Genomic DNA, 14,888 nt, shown 5'->3' on the forward strand with positions numbered 1-14,888 from the left:
AGACATATGAATTTGACTTTATCTTTCAATTAAAGAATTGTAAGCAACCTTTCAGATACTGATGTAGCAACAGGTAAAATATGTCAGACAGAGGTGTCATTAAGTTGGCAATATCTCTTTTTTTAAAAAAAGAGAGAAAATTATCATACCTTAATGTTCAAAATAATATTCAAAGGAACTTACATAGTGAGTTTAATGTTCAGATAAGTGACCCCAACACTGCTTATTACAGCATTACACTTATTACACTGATAATTGTGCCAATTTACAGATCTCATAGAATTGTAAACTTTTTTTGAATGGGTAGTCATTGGGGGGGGGGGGGGTTCCCTGTACAGATATCTTGAATATCAATCTCAGAAATCATTTAAAGTTAAGGAAAATAATGTATTTCAGACTTGTCTGCATTCGTGAAACTTAGCCAAAAAAATTGCACCTAGTGCAAGCCCTAGTGTAGATAAAGCTGAGGTAGCAGTGCTTGTTATCATAGAAGCACAGAATCATAGAACTGGAAGGGACCTCGAGAGGTCATCTAGTCCAGTCCCCTGCATGTTAATTTAAACTTCACAGATTTACAGGAGACAGTTTGGCATTCTGTACAAACAAGTACAAACTTATCTAAGCAGATCATGTGTGTGTTATATGGTTTGTTAGTGGGAGGCTATTTTTGAAATGTGGGGGTGGGGCATGGTGGTGGATTGAGAAATGTGCCTTTATTACAGGGGCTTTTAAGACTGGATCCCATAACTTTACAGTTGATCTAAATGATATATAACATAATAATTTTAAGAACATATAGGGATCATGGTGTTCCTACTTGTGATGTGCATTCCAGAGAATCTCAGGTCACACATGCTTAGGACCCTGATTTTAAAGTAGTATTTGAGTAGGCTGTTTTCATGGCTTGACTCAAATGAAAAATATATTTGAAAAGCTTGTCACAGTGGCTATAACAAGCAGTTTATACAAATGTTCCCAGAGTTTGGGGTTACTAGAATGTATATTTAAAACTTCTCACTGGTTAATGCAAATTAGTATCATGTATTAGTCATAATTTGCTTTTCTTTTAAAAAATTTAGATATATCAAACTATAGAATCATAGAATTGTAGGGCTGGAAGGGACCTCGAGAAGTCATCAAGTCCAGCCCCCTGCGCTGTGGCAGGACCAAGTAAACCGAGACCATCCCATAAAGGTGTTTGTCTAACTTGTTTTTAAAAGCTTCCAGTGATGGGGAATCCACGACCTCCCTTGGAAGCCTATTCCAGTGCTTAACTACCCTTATAAAGATTTTCCCAATAGCTAACCTAATCTCCCTTGCTGCAGATTAAGCCCATTATTTCTTGTCCTATCTTCACTGGACATAGAGAACAATTGATCGTCATCCTCTTTATAATAGCCCTTAACATATTGGAAGACTGTTATCCGGTCCCCTCTCAGTCTTCCTTTCTCAAGACTAAATAGGTTTTTCCACCTTTGCTCATAGGACAGGTTTTCTAAACCTTTCATCATTTTTGTTGCTCTCCTCTGTGGACAAACTGGGAAGAATCCATTCTTCCTAAATTGTGGCCCCCGGATTTGGACACGGTACTCCAGCTGGAGCCTCACAAATGCCAAATAGAGCAAGACTGTTACCTGCTGTGTCTTACATACAACACTCCTGTTAATACACCCCAGAATCACATTAGTGTTTTTTTGCAGCTGCATCACATGGTATTCAGTTTGTGATCCACTATAACACCCAGATCCTTTTCATCAGTACTATCTCCTAGACAGTTATTCTCTCATTTTATAGTTGTGCATTTGAATTTTTCTTCTTAAGTGAAGTACTTTGCACTTCTCTTTATTGAATTTCATCTTCTTGAATTCAGACTAATTCTCCTAATTCGTCAACATCATTTTGAATTTTAAATCTGTCCTCCAAAGTGCTTGCAACCCCTCCCAGTTTGGTATCATTTGCAAATGTTATAAACATACTCTCTACTCCATTATACAAGTCATTTAATTAAAATATTGAATAGTACTGGACCCAGGACTGACCCCCTACAAAACCCTACTGGATACACCCTCCCAGCTTGACAACAACTCATTGCGTATGGTGTCTCAGTCACTTTTGCGCACATATCTTATAGTAATTTCATCTAGACCCCATTTCCCTACTTAACTTATGAGAATGTCATGTGGAACTTTGTCAAAAGCCTTACTAAAATCAAAGTATATCACATCTACTGCTTCCTGCCTATCCACTAGGTCAGTAATCCTATCAAAGGAGGAAATTAATTTGGCTTGACATGATTTGTTCTTGACAAATCTATGCTGCCTATTCTATATAACCCTATTATCCTCCAGGTGCTTACAATTTGGTTGTTGCTGATGTAGGAACTGTCTCGTGTTGCATTTATGCAAGTCATTTGACAATTGATAGATTGGCTTTAGAGCTTCTGTAGGGCATTGAATAATGCAGTTTTAATAGGGAAATCATAAATTCCAAACAGCTAAGTTAAAAATTCCTAGTGAAAAGCTATGTCATCTGATAACTTTATACCTGAACCTTCATGGTTTTGAACATCCTCCGCTCCCATTGGCTTCAGTAGGAATTGAGGATGCTCAGCAGCTTTCAGGATTGTATATATTGTGGGTTTTTTAAAATATAATTTTCTACATATAATTCTGTGCACACTTTTAGGTGGTTTTCTGTTGTATCATCATTCAAATACAATAAATTATGCTTGGTATTTGGGAGCTCTTCGGTTGTAGAATATTCTAGTGATTATGGAAGTAAAAGAACGTGGAAAAAAAGCGAAATTGGAAATTAAGTATTTCAAAAGTGCCTGTAGAAGTTCTAAAAACTGAATTTAAATATCTCTTTTCTTTTTCTTTCAGGTATTATGAAGCATTTCCTCCTCTTTCTGAGAAGCCAATTTGCCTGCAAGAAATTATGACTGTATGGAATAAATCCAAAGTTTGCTCTTACTCTAGCTCCTCATCTTCATCCAATGCTCCACCAACTAGCACCGATACATCCTCTCCAAAGGACTGCAATAGTGAAAGTGAAGTAACTAAAGAGAGAAGTAACAAAGTGTCTGCCACTGTACATGAAAGAACCCAGCAGAAAAAAAGTAAAACTGAGAGAGAGAACAAATTCAGTAATGGCACTGTTGAAGATAAGCCTGCTTTATATAAAAAGCAAGTCCGACATAAGTCTGAGGGAAAGATGCGTCCTCGCTCCTGGTCGTCTGGTTCCAGTGAAGCAGGCTCAAGTTCAAGTGGTAATCAAGGTGAATTAAAAGCACCAGTGAAATGTATTAAAGTAAGACATAAAACAAGGGAGGTTCGAAATAAAAAGGGGCGGAATGGGCAAAGCAGGCTTTCAGTGAAGACTGGTGAAAAGACTGAAAGAAAAGTCCATAGTGGAAGTAGCAGCAGCAGTGGATCGATCAAACAGCTGTGTAAAAGGGGTAAAAGACCATTAAAAGAAATTGGAAGGAAAGAAACTGGCAGTAATGATGGAAAAGATCTGTATTTAAACAGCAGAAACGAAAAAGAATATAAAGAAGAACCCTTGTGGTATACTGAGCCGATTACAGAATACTTTGTTCCTCTGAGCAGAAAAAGTAAGCTTGAGACTACGTACCGCAATAGGCAAGATATGTGTGATATAACATCAGAGGCTGTAGAAGAATTGTCCGAATCAGTGCATGGTCTTTGTATTAGCAACAATAATATTCATAAAACATACCTCGCAGCAGGTACTTTTATTGATGGTCACTTTGTAGAAATGCCTGCAGTTCTAAATGAGGATATTGACCTCACTGGGACCTCAATATGTTCTCAACCAGAGGACGACAAATATTTGGATGATGTTCATCTGTCAGAACTAACACACTTCTATGAAGTGGATATTGATCAATCCATGTTGGATCCTGGTGCCTCAGATAAAATGCAAGGAGAAAGTCGGATTTTGAATATGATTCGACAGAAAAGTAAAGAGAAATCTGATTTTGAGGCAGAATGTTGCATAGTGTTAGATGGAATGGAGTTGCAAGGGGAAAGTGCAATATGGACAGATTCAACCAGCTCTGTTGGTGCTGAAGGGTGGTTCTTGCAAGACCTTAGTAATTTAGCTCAATTTTGGGAGTGCTGTTCATCTTCTAGCTCTGGTGATGCAGATGGAGAAAGTTTTGGAGCAGATTCTCCTATCTTAGACAGCACAATGCTTAATTCACACATGCTTGCTGGCAATCAAGAGCTCTTTTCGGATATTAATGAAGGGTCTGGTATAAACTCTTGTTTTTCAGTGTTTGAAGTGCAATGCAGAAATTCTGTTTTACCATTTTCTTTTGAAACACTCAATTTGGGAAATGAAAATGCAGATTCTAGTAGCAGTGCTAATATGCTTGGAAAGACACAGTCTAGATTGCTAATATGGACCAAAAATAGTGCCTTTGATGAAAATGAACACTGTTCCAATCTTTCAACAAGAACTTGTAGTCCCTGGTCACACTCGGAAGAAACACGTTCAGACAATGAAACTTTAAATATTCCATTTGAAGAATCTACACAATTTAATGCAGAAGATATAAATTATGTAGTTCCTAGGGTGTCTTCAAGTTACGTAGATGAAGAAATTCTAGATTTTTTTCAAGAAGAAACCTGCCAACAACAAGCTAGAACTTTAGGAGAAATACCCACTTTGGTTTTCAAAAAAAAATCTAAACTAGAATCTGTCTGTGGTATTCAGCTAGAACAAAAAGGAGAAGGTAAAGATTATGAAACAACACAAGTGTCTAGTGAAAGCAGCCCACATGGAGATGGCTATAGCTCAGGGGTTATTAAAGACATTTGGACAAATATGACAGACAGAAATTCTGCAGCAATGGTAGAGATAGAAGGAATAGAAGATGAATTGTTTTCAACTGATGTAAATAACTATTGTTGCTGTTTAGATACTGAAGCAAAAGTTGAAACCCTCCAGGAACCTAATAAGGCAGTGCAGAGATCAGAGTATCATCTTTGGGAAGGTCAAAAAGAGAACTTGGAGAAGAGAGCATTTGTTGCAAATGATTTATCAGAAATAGATGGTGGTGATTATACTACACCATCAAAACCTTGGGACATAAACCAGGATAAAGAAAACTCATTTATACTTGGTGGTGTGTATGGGGAGCTCAAAACATTTAATAGTGATGGAGAATGGGCACTAGTGCCCCCTAGTCACACAAAAGGAAGCTTATTACAGTGTGCAGCTTCTGATGTAGTGACTATAGCTGGTACAGATGTCTTCATGACACCAGGAAACAGCTTTGCTCCTGGTCACAGGCAATTATGGAGGCCATTTGTGTCGTTTGAACAGAATGAGCAATCGAAGAATGGAGATAATGGATTGAATAAGGGGTTTTCTTTTATCTTCCATGAAGACTTATTGGGAGCTTGTGGTAACTTTCAAGTTGAAGAACCTGGACTTGAATATTCATTCTCTTCCTTTGACCTGAACAATCCATTTTCACAAGTTCTTCATGTAGAGTGTTCATTCGAATCAGAAGGAATTGCATCTTTCAGCCCTAGTTTTAAACCCAAATCAATTCTGTGCTCTGATTCAGACAGTGAAGTTTTTCATCCCAGGATATGTGGGGTTGACAGGACGCAGTACAGGGCTATACGGATTTCTCCAAGGACTCACTTTCGCCCAATTTCTGCATCTGAGCTTTCTCCAGGGGGTGGAAGTGAGTCAGAATTTGAGTCAGAAAAAGATGAAGGAAATATTCCAGCCCCTTCCCAAGTAGACGTGTTTGAAGATCCACAAGCAGATCTCAAACCACTAGAAGAAGATGCAGAAAAAGAAGGGCATTACTATGGAAAGTTAGAGCTTGAATCTGGAAAATTCCTTCCCAGATTAAAGAAGTCTGGAATGGAGAAGAGTGCACAAACATCACTGGATTCCCAGGAAGAATCAGCTGGAATGTTGCCTGTTGGAAACCAAAATCCCTGCTTAGAGTGCAGTATGAAAGAATCACTAGGTATGAGGGATATGGAAAATTCCAAAATAAACTGCAGAATAGTGGAGCAACATGAAGAAATTAACAGGTTTTGCAGTTGCAAAGCAGGTTGCCATTTCCCTACATATGAGGATAATCCTGTTTCTTCAGGAGAGATGGAAGAGGTATGTGTCGATGTAAGATTATTGGATTTGCAGCTAGCAAAAGTCAATAAATAGACTATTTATGCAACACCTATTCTGGTAATTTGGTAGTTCGGTTTAATGGATGAGATCTAATTCTTCGATAGCAAAGTTAATGATCTAATGGTAGTAATTATTGAGTCATCTTATATAAGCAAATATATCAGTGTTTTAAAAATTCATGCATTGAAAGATTAAGTAAACTTTCCCTTTTTTGGTTTGTCTGATTTATATGTAATCTGATGAAAAAATGTGTTTAAATTCCTATCTTGACAATACTGAAACATGAAGCAAGCGTGTTAAATAGAGTATTGTAATCCTAAATCAGTTCTTTCAATATGTTTACTAACAGAGCAGTATATATTTTAAGTAGTCAAAAGTTTTACATTTTGACACTTGAGTAAAACACGTTCATTTGCCAAACAGGACAATAATCAGTGTTTTGATCACATCTGTTTTAGCATATTGAATTGCCATGTCCTGGTCAATACTTCAAAGGGGGAAAATGAATTATAGGCTTGGAATATTAATTAAATTCTAGAAAAACTAAGTTTTTTGCTGAGCAGAATCTTTCAAAATGAAAATACAAAAATATTGTTAGCTTCTCAGGTTAAACTTATGTGAATGTGTTCTTGTATCAAGGATTAAAAAATTAAATCCTTTATAGAAGGATACTAATTACAGTTAATCATCAAGCACTGTCAGACTTAATAAAAACCATAATTTTAAGATTTAGCATTTATATAAAACTTTTATTTAGCCACAGGTTGTCATTAATTACTTAATTTGATGTGGTGAAGTAGACTTCTCTAGTGCACATCTGTAGTCACCACAAATATACTCTCAGGTTTTGTTTTTTTTCTGCATGTGGGATGACAGCACAAGTTGAATTCTCATAAGCACAGTTCATACTGCTGGAATAACACCTTTGCCCCAAACCTTGCTATAGGAGCCACCAAGATTGTAACTACACTTCCTACATCGGTTTTGGAATAGAAATGCTGGAATTTTATACATGCCTCTCACCCCTTCCCTGGTGAAGAGAACCACTAGGATCTTTATTCTCAACATTTTTCTTCCATGTCCATCCATCCATCCATCCATCGCATGTGTGTCCTTGATAAGGAACTTTCCTGCATTACTTCCCCTGTTCAGTGCCTGGTGCCAGATAAGCACAGTGCTTAGTAAGAACCTTTGGCTTGAGCTGCTGGCTGAAATTATCCGGTGATGTCTTTCCTCCCTAATCTTCATTCTGTGGGGGAACACTGAGGGGCTTCCCACTCTTGAATCTGCTTCCGTCACAGCCAGGTAGAAACTCTATAGCTACAAAGTTCTAAGCTTCTGAGCCATATGAAGCTCCAAATCAGTCATTTGATTTAGTGTTTTAGACTGTAGAGTGCAGCCTAAATTTAGCACCTCACTAAAGTGGACAGAGGAACCTTGTTGCAGCTTCAGCTGTGGAGAGGCTGTGGATCAGGTCCCCAGGAGTACCTCTTCCAACTCAGAACAGGTCAAGAGGATAGGAACATAAAAGGCTTTACAACTCCCTGATTCTGTCTCTAGGTGTAATTTAAAGGATTCTCTGGTCTTCTCTAAGTTGCACTGGCTGGGTTGTGTTGGAACCACTGTGCCAGTCCTGTGCCACCTGAGGATTCTTGCACATTGAGAGAATCATTGGGTAGTTAAGATGAATTTACAACAATGGACTTACAAAAATGACTGTATCAGAGGCCATGTCTTGACCCTGTTTCTTTTTAATAAGAAGTCTTTTAAAATTATTTGTGTTTTAAGTTGAGTGGAGCAGAAGACACAGCAGAATACCTGGGGATTGTTACAGAAAGCTTAAAACTATCACTCTAAGTCCATTAGTAAGAGAATAGAGTTCTAAGATTTGAAGCAAAGTTTTTGATGACCTAGACTATTTAGTAAACTTTAATAAGCGGAGAGGACTACTATGAATTGTATTCAATGTATAAACTCCATGTTGCTAAGCCTTTTGTGCAATGAATTTGTTTTATTTGGTTTGATTTTATTTAGTGCTCGTGAAAATGAAAAATCTAGAGCTGGGATGACTCAGGCATTTGGCAGGCAGGGCTCCCAATACATGTGAATATTACTGGTAATACAGTTCTTCAAGTGGCTTTGCATATTGCCACTTATGGGTAATGCATTGCCTGGTGCTGCCTAACAGTAGAACCTTCTCTAAGCAGTGCCCTTTAATAGTGCATGTGCACCCTCTCCTACCTCTCCATTCAGCATTTTCAAACATTCTGAGGGAGTGGAGGGGAAAGGAAAATTAGTGGATCCCTGGACTCATGGAGTGAGGAATAGCTTTGGTTTTTTGGATTTAGTTTAGCTTAGCCCTTTGGCCAAATTAAAAGCCAAAAACAATAGAAGAAACAAAAATCCAACAACCTCCATTTCCAGATAAACAATTTCTGAGAGTCAGAGGGAGACTGCCATCCAGCAGGAGAACTTACACATGACTGCAGCCTGTTCAGGAGAGAGAGATGTCAACCCTGGGAAACAGGAGATGATAGAGACAACCTTTCTTGTTACCTAGACTACTCTGACAAGCTAGAAGACTCTTCAGGTGCACTCCTCCTTTTGACTGAGACTAAAGAGGAAGACAGGAGAATGTTTCCTCCCTAACTTTCACCCTGGGAGGATACCAGTATCCTTTAATTTTTTTACTAGGAAGGTTGTGGTTTTAATCCATTTATTTCATACATCAGCAGACACTCCTGGGCAGAAATAATGTGAAATAACAATAAAGCAATAAAAAATAATAAATAAAAGGTCCCTTGCATTGTATCTGGAATGGACTAAAGCTCCTAAAATGTCCATGGTGCTCTATTGCTTTTGACCTTGGATCAGAAGGCTTTGAAACAACCATGGCTGACTTTTTTTTTTTCCCTCTCCTTTTTTGGGTTTTTTTTTTTTAATTGCTTCTTGGCAGACTTTCAGCTTCTAGGTCATGTTAGGATACATTCCATCCAAGCCATGCATACTTTCGAAAACAGCCTGAGATCTGTTCCAATTCAAGAGAGATACAATGCAGCCAAACCGTTACCTTTGATTTACAAGATGGGGCTACCGGGATTTGGTCTCCTGCTACAACTCCGGCCTTGGTTGTTCAAGTAGCTTGAACTGACCCCTGTGTAGGTTAGGTTGATTATGTTCATCTATAATAGACTGGACTGCATTGTGAATGTGTAGTGAACACTTACATGTGAATAAATTTATGGAGAAGATAAGTGTGAACTCAGAATCTAACACAGTAATCAAATATTTGCATTCTTTTTTTTCACGTCTGCTTCAGTCTCAAGTTTTGCTTGATGTATCTTGCATACACAGGCCAAATTTAGGAAATAAGATGGCTTTCTTTTTAAACTTCTCTCTGCTACCTCTGGCTGCTGCACTTTTATTTATTCAGCCCCAGGGTTTTAGCTTTGATAATTCCACGTTTACTGTTAGAACATTCAGAAGAAATAATATGCAAGTGTGCTTTCATAGTCTACATAAAGGCCTAGTCATCCTCCTCTTTATATCAGTCAGTCTCTTTTGCTACCTAATATCCTTGCAAAAGCTAAGCCTGGAAGAAGCCAAGCTCTGATTCTTTTAGCATTTCTATCAAATATCAGCTTAATCTCGTACAAGATTGCAACTAAATCCTATCCAGGTCTGTTAACTGATGGTGCAGTTTACATGTGCTATTCATTGGGCTGCCAATTAGTCATAGTAGAAAAATGTAGAGTTGGATACAATCCTTGCTGTGGCGAGTGTGGAACATTCTATGCAAGCAAAAGCAGGAGTGTGTGTTTGTGTGTGTGAGGGGGGGGAGAGAGAGAGAGAGAGAGAAAGAGAGAGAAATGGATTGAAAAGAGGGAAAGGTAGAAACAGCCGTTATTGTAATGGTTTAGGTGTTCTACACCTCTTTTAAAATAATTTATATTTATGTAGTCGCCAGAAATTTTAATGGTGACAGACTAAAATGCATTATAGTAGCTAACTAAGCTACCATGTAATTGAATTTTTTTTTTTTGTCTTCAGTAAAAAAACCAACAACCTTGGGATGTTCTGGAAACTGTATATATCTTACCAGTGAATACTTCTACACCATTGGTGCTTGGATAATACTACCACTTTTAGAATAGACTGCATATTCCCATTTAGAAAGCAGTGCCCATTCAGGCTGCATGAGCCATTTTTCTCACGTCTGAATATTTAGATCTGAGCTTATGAAATAATAGTGGTACTTAGCATTTTCATTTCAAAACCTCAAAGCATTTTAGTAAGTAGGTATGCATTGTTTGCATTTCACAGGACTCTTTTAATAATACCCCCAGTTGAGAATCTCAAATGCTAATAAAATTCTAATCAACAATCCCTCACAAAACACCTGTGAAGTAGAAAAGTATTATCCCTGATTTACAAATGAGGCATGGAGAAGTGGTGACTTGCCCCCAACACACAGTAAATCAGTGGTAGAGCTAGGAATAGAAACCAGAAGTCCAGGCTCTGCTCACAGTTGTCTTTTTTTATCTATCACTGACAATAATGTGTTTATTTTTTTCCACAAATTCTATGGGAAAAACTCTCCTTTTAAAATAAGAAAACAAATCTTCATTATTATGTAAACAGAATGCACCAAAACACATTACAATACTTCACATTTTATGTGACAGCTTCTCTTCACAGCTGATTATTTTTTAAATGACTTTGTTCTGTTAAGTCTAAGTGTTAGTGCACGGTGGGTGGGTGTTTTTGTTATAGGTGGGGCCTGTTATTAAAGTTGCGAGACACTTCCCGTTATGAGATCCTGTTTTCATTTCCTTATAACTTTGCCAAATGTTAATTGTTTGGGCCCAAATTTTACATACTGTCTCCTTTTTAAAGAAAATTTCAGCCAGAAAGGTTCAGTGGTTTCTGAAAAAGAAGTAAGGCAAAATACAGTGCATGTGCGCATAGGAAAAAAAAAAACTGGAAACCATTTTTGAGACACTCTAGAGCCCCCATACTTTTGAGCCGGGATTTGAAATTTGGCAGGAAATTGGCCTTTGTGTCAAGGACATGCCTTATGCCATCCTGTGAAAATGTACCAGGTTATAAGAGTTTTTAAAAATTGCATTTCTCACATAGAATTGTAGAATATTAGGGTTAGACGGGACCTCAGGAGGTCATCTAGTCCAACCCCCTGCTCAAAGCAGGACCAATCCCCAGATTTTTGCCCCAGTTCCCCAAATGGCCCCCTCAAGGATTGAACTCACAATCCTGGGTTTAACAGGCCAATGCTCAAACCACTGAGCTATCCCTCCCCACCAGAGACCTACTAGAGCTTCCCAGCTAAAAACTTGCAAAGTCCTATCTACACTGGATGTATTCCAGCCTGGGAGTGCAGGAAACTAAGCAGGACTTTCCCTGCAACTGAAACTTTGGGCTGCTATGGGCCAAGCTAGTTTCAGGCACTTGAAGTGAGAGGAGGGAGTCTCTCTCTCCTATGCTCTCTGTGCCCCCACGCTGGGTCCAGGTAGTGAGGAGGAGAAAGCTACCTGTATCAAGTGCAGAGGGGGGAAGAGTTGGGGGAATAGACTGAGACAAGGAACCTGGGGTTGTAGTGGGAGAGCTGGGATAGAACTCAGGAGTTGCTGGCCGCTGGCCAAATGACTATACTAAAGTTAAGAAAATCAGTTGTGATTCCCACAGCAATCATAACTCAGCCATGTGGCAAACACTCCAAGTACAATTGTTACCACTACGTACAGATGTAGTATTTTCTATTTTACTGTATAAAGGGATGGACTTCTAGATTATGTGGGAAGCATAACTTTGATTTTATTAATATGCCTGTAAAATGTCCACAATAAATTGTATTAATGTAGTGTTTGCATTTAGTATTTGTAATTTCTTCTTAGAGTGCAGTGTGCTACTTGTGTCTGTATGTTGTTGATATAGCAGGAAAATGACCGCAATATACAGGACACAAAGAGTCAGGGCATATAAAACAATATGTGACCAGAATCTCTTTAATTTTAACATTTGGGAGTAATGTATTTTATAAACTATTATGTTCATACCATGGAGATTATACTTTTCTCACAAGAATTTTAAGTTTCTAAGCACAAGTATTCTTTAAGCCTGATTATGTATCAAGCAAGTTATTTTTAACACATGTACTACCATGGAATCTGAACATGCAATAATGCTTTTGTTGACAAGACTAGTACTGTTTTTTAGAATTTTCAATGTTGTTCATACGTTTGGTACCATGCTCTATTGAAATAAAAGTGTAGGAAGACATGTTTTTACAGTCGATAAATACAACACAATTAAGGATTGGCACCAATATAGGAGCAGTTCTCAGAGGAGAACCATGTTGGAGGGATATCTTATCAATGGGAAACCATCATGATTCTCCAACAGTTAATTTACTATTACTATATGTGGTGGTGTAGCTGTGTCGGTCCCAGGGTACTAGAGAGACATGATGGGTGAAAGAGACAAGTTTTCAAGCTTACACAGAGCTCTTCTTCAGGTCTGGGAAATGTACTTAGTTTCACTGCCAAATACAAGGTGGAACAGTTTGTTTAACATAAGTACTTAACAAATATTTCAAGGGACCGACCATTCAAGGTGAAGTGGCCTGTGAACACCCTCCAGTCCGGGGAGGGAGGGGGAGAGAAAGCTGCCTCCCCTGCTTCCTTTCCCTCCTATAACTGGAGGGATGTTAACGGGGCACTTCACTTTGGATGGTCCCTTGATATATCTGTTAAGTACTTATGTTAAACAATCTGTTCCACCTTGTATTTAGCAATGACACTGGAAGGCTGTGTCTACACTGGCAGAGTTTTTTCGCTGAGAGCTTAGTCACTGATGATAAAAAAAAAAAAGCGCTTGAAGAAAACTGCTGTTGTGTGTTCACATTGTCTTCCACTGGCGGCATAGCATGTTCACACTTCAGCACTTGCATTGCCAATGAGAGCAGTGCACTGTGGGTACCACTGTGGGAAGGCAAAGGGAATTGTGGTGCATCATGGGCCTGGGCTCTATTCCCCGTGATGCCCTTCTTTCTGTCCCAGCATTCCATGTGCTTCTGTCTCCAGTTTGTGGCATTTTTCAACGTCCCTTGTTTTCTGCTTTCCCCGTCACATCTGTCTGCAGGAATGGATCCCACACTGCTCTCCATTGCTCTGCTTGCTCTGCCTAGCACATCGCAAGTGGCAGGGGAGTTATTCTTGAAGTTACAAATGCAGCGGCAGTCACAGTTGCCTGACCTGGTGTCCGACATGGAAAGCAGCAACTTTAGATTGCTTTTGGCTTTCACGGAGGAGTTGAACACAGTGGAACATTGCTTTTGGGCTCGGGACACTAGCACACAGTGGTGGCATCACATCATTATGCAAGTCTGGGATGACTAGCAGTGGCTGCATACGTTTCGGATGCGGAAAGCCACCTTCCTGGAACTGTGTGCTGAGCTCTCCTCATCCCTGAGGCGCAAGGACTCGTGAATGAGAGCTCCCCTTTTGGTGGAGAAGCGCATGGTGATGGCAGTGTGGAAGCTGATGACTCCAGACTGCTACTGGTCGGTCACGAACCAGTTTGGAGTGGGGAAGTCGACCACTGGGGCTGCATTACTGCAAGTGTGCAAGGCCATTAATTGCATCCTGCTGCGAAAGACTGTGACTCTTGGTAATGTTCATAAAATTGTGGATGGCTTTGCAGAAATGGGTTTGCCTAACTGCAGAGAGGTGATAGATGGCATGCCTATTCCAATTCTGGCACCAGACCACCTTGCAACCAAGTACATCAATCGGAAGGGGTTCTTCTCCATGGTTTTGCAGGTGCTTGTGGATCACTGTGGTTATTTCACTGACATTAACATGGGTTGCTCCGGAAAGGTGCATAATGCACAAATCTTTAGGAACACTGGCCTGTACAGAAAGCTGCAAGCAGGGACTTTCTTTCCAGACCAGAAGACTACCATAGAGGAAGTCTAAATGCCCTGGCTCATGAAGCCGTACACAGGAAACCTGTATAGCAGTAAGGAGTGGTTCAATAACACGTTGAGTAGGTGCAGAGTGACCATTGGATGTGTGTTTGGCCGATTAAAGGCATGCTGGCGAAGCCTATATGGCAGGTTAGACCTGAATGAGGAAAATATTCCCCATGGTTATAGCTGCATGTTGTATGCTGCATAATATTTGTGAAGGGAAGGGTGAACGGTTTATTCAGGGGTAGACTGCTGAGGCAGAAGGCCTGACTACTGATTTTGAGCAGCCAGATGCCATTGCTATTAGAGGGGCTCAACTTGGGACAATAAGAATCAGGGATGCCTTGAGGCAATACTTTGAAGATGAAAACCAGTAATGTTTGTTGCTGTGCTGGGAACTGCAAGGGTTAATTACATTTGGTATGCTAGGAAGCAGTTGTGATTGTTAAGGCCTAGGATTCAGTGTAAGGAACTAATAAAAGTGCCTGTTGATTTGCAGGTGCCATGTGTGTAAATAAATAGAGTGCTTATAATTCAAAAAACTTTGCTTTTATTGCCAAATAAACCACAACACCTCTCTCTCAGTGGGGTTGACGGTACCAGGGGTGCTGATTTTCATAGTATAGGTCCAGTTTTCATTTGAAAAGCTGTCTGCAGGGTGGAGTGTAGAGGAAAGCGCAACGTGCCAGAAAGCGGAAGGGAATACATAGAGGGAGTGCAT

At 39.4% G+C, this 14,888-nt stretch overlaps 1 protein-coding gene across 8 annotated transcripts in view; it reads left to right on the top strand.

Annotated features, from left to right (window-relative positions):
- KIAA0232 (KIAA0232 ortholog) overlaps window positions 1–14,888 on the top strand; it is a 104,005-nt gene that overhangs the window by 74,986 nt on the left and 14,131 nt on the right. For 7 of the 8 annotated variants that reach the window (XM_039540133.1, XM_039540130.1, XM_039540127.1 and 4 more), the window contains one exon: window positions 2,883–6,159. In XM_039540133.1, coding sequence (XP_039396067.1) covers window positions 2,883–6,159 — 3,277 coding nt within the window. Of the gene's footprint in view, window positions 1–2,882; window positions 6,160–8,604; window positions 8,928–14,888 lie in introns of those variants that run through there. The other variant, XM_039540135.1, reaches the window with a different exon arrangement.

The sequence above is a fragment of the Mauremys reevesii genome, linkage group 5, assembly GCF_016161935.1.
Source record: "Mauremys reevesii isolate NIE-2019 linkage group 5, ASM1616193v1, whole genome shotgun sequence".
Taxonomy (NCBI): domain Eukaryota; kingdom Metazoa; phylum Chordata; order Testudines; family Geoemydidae; genus Mauremys; species Mauremys reevesii.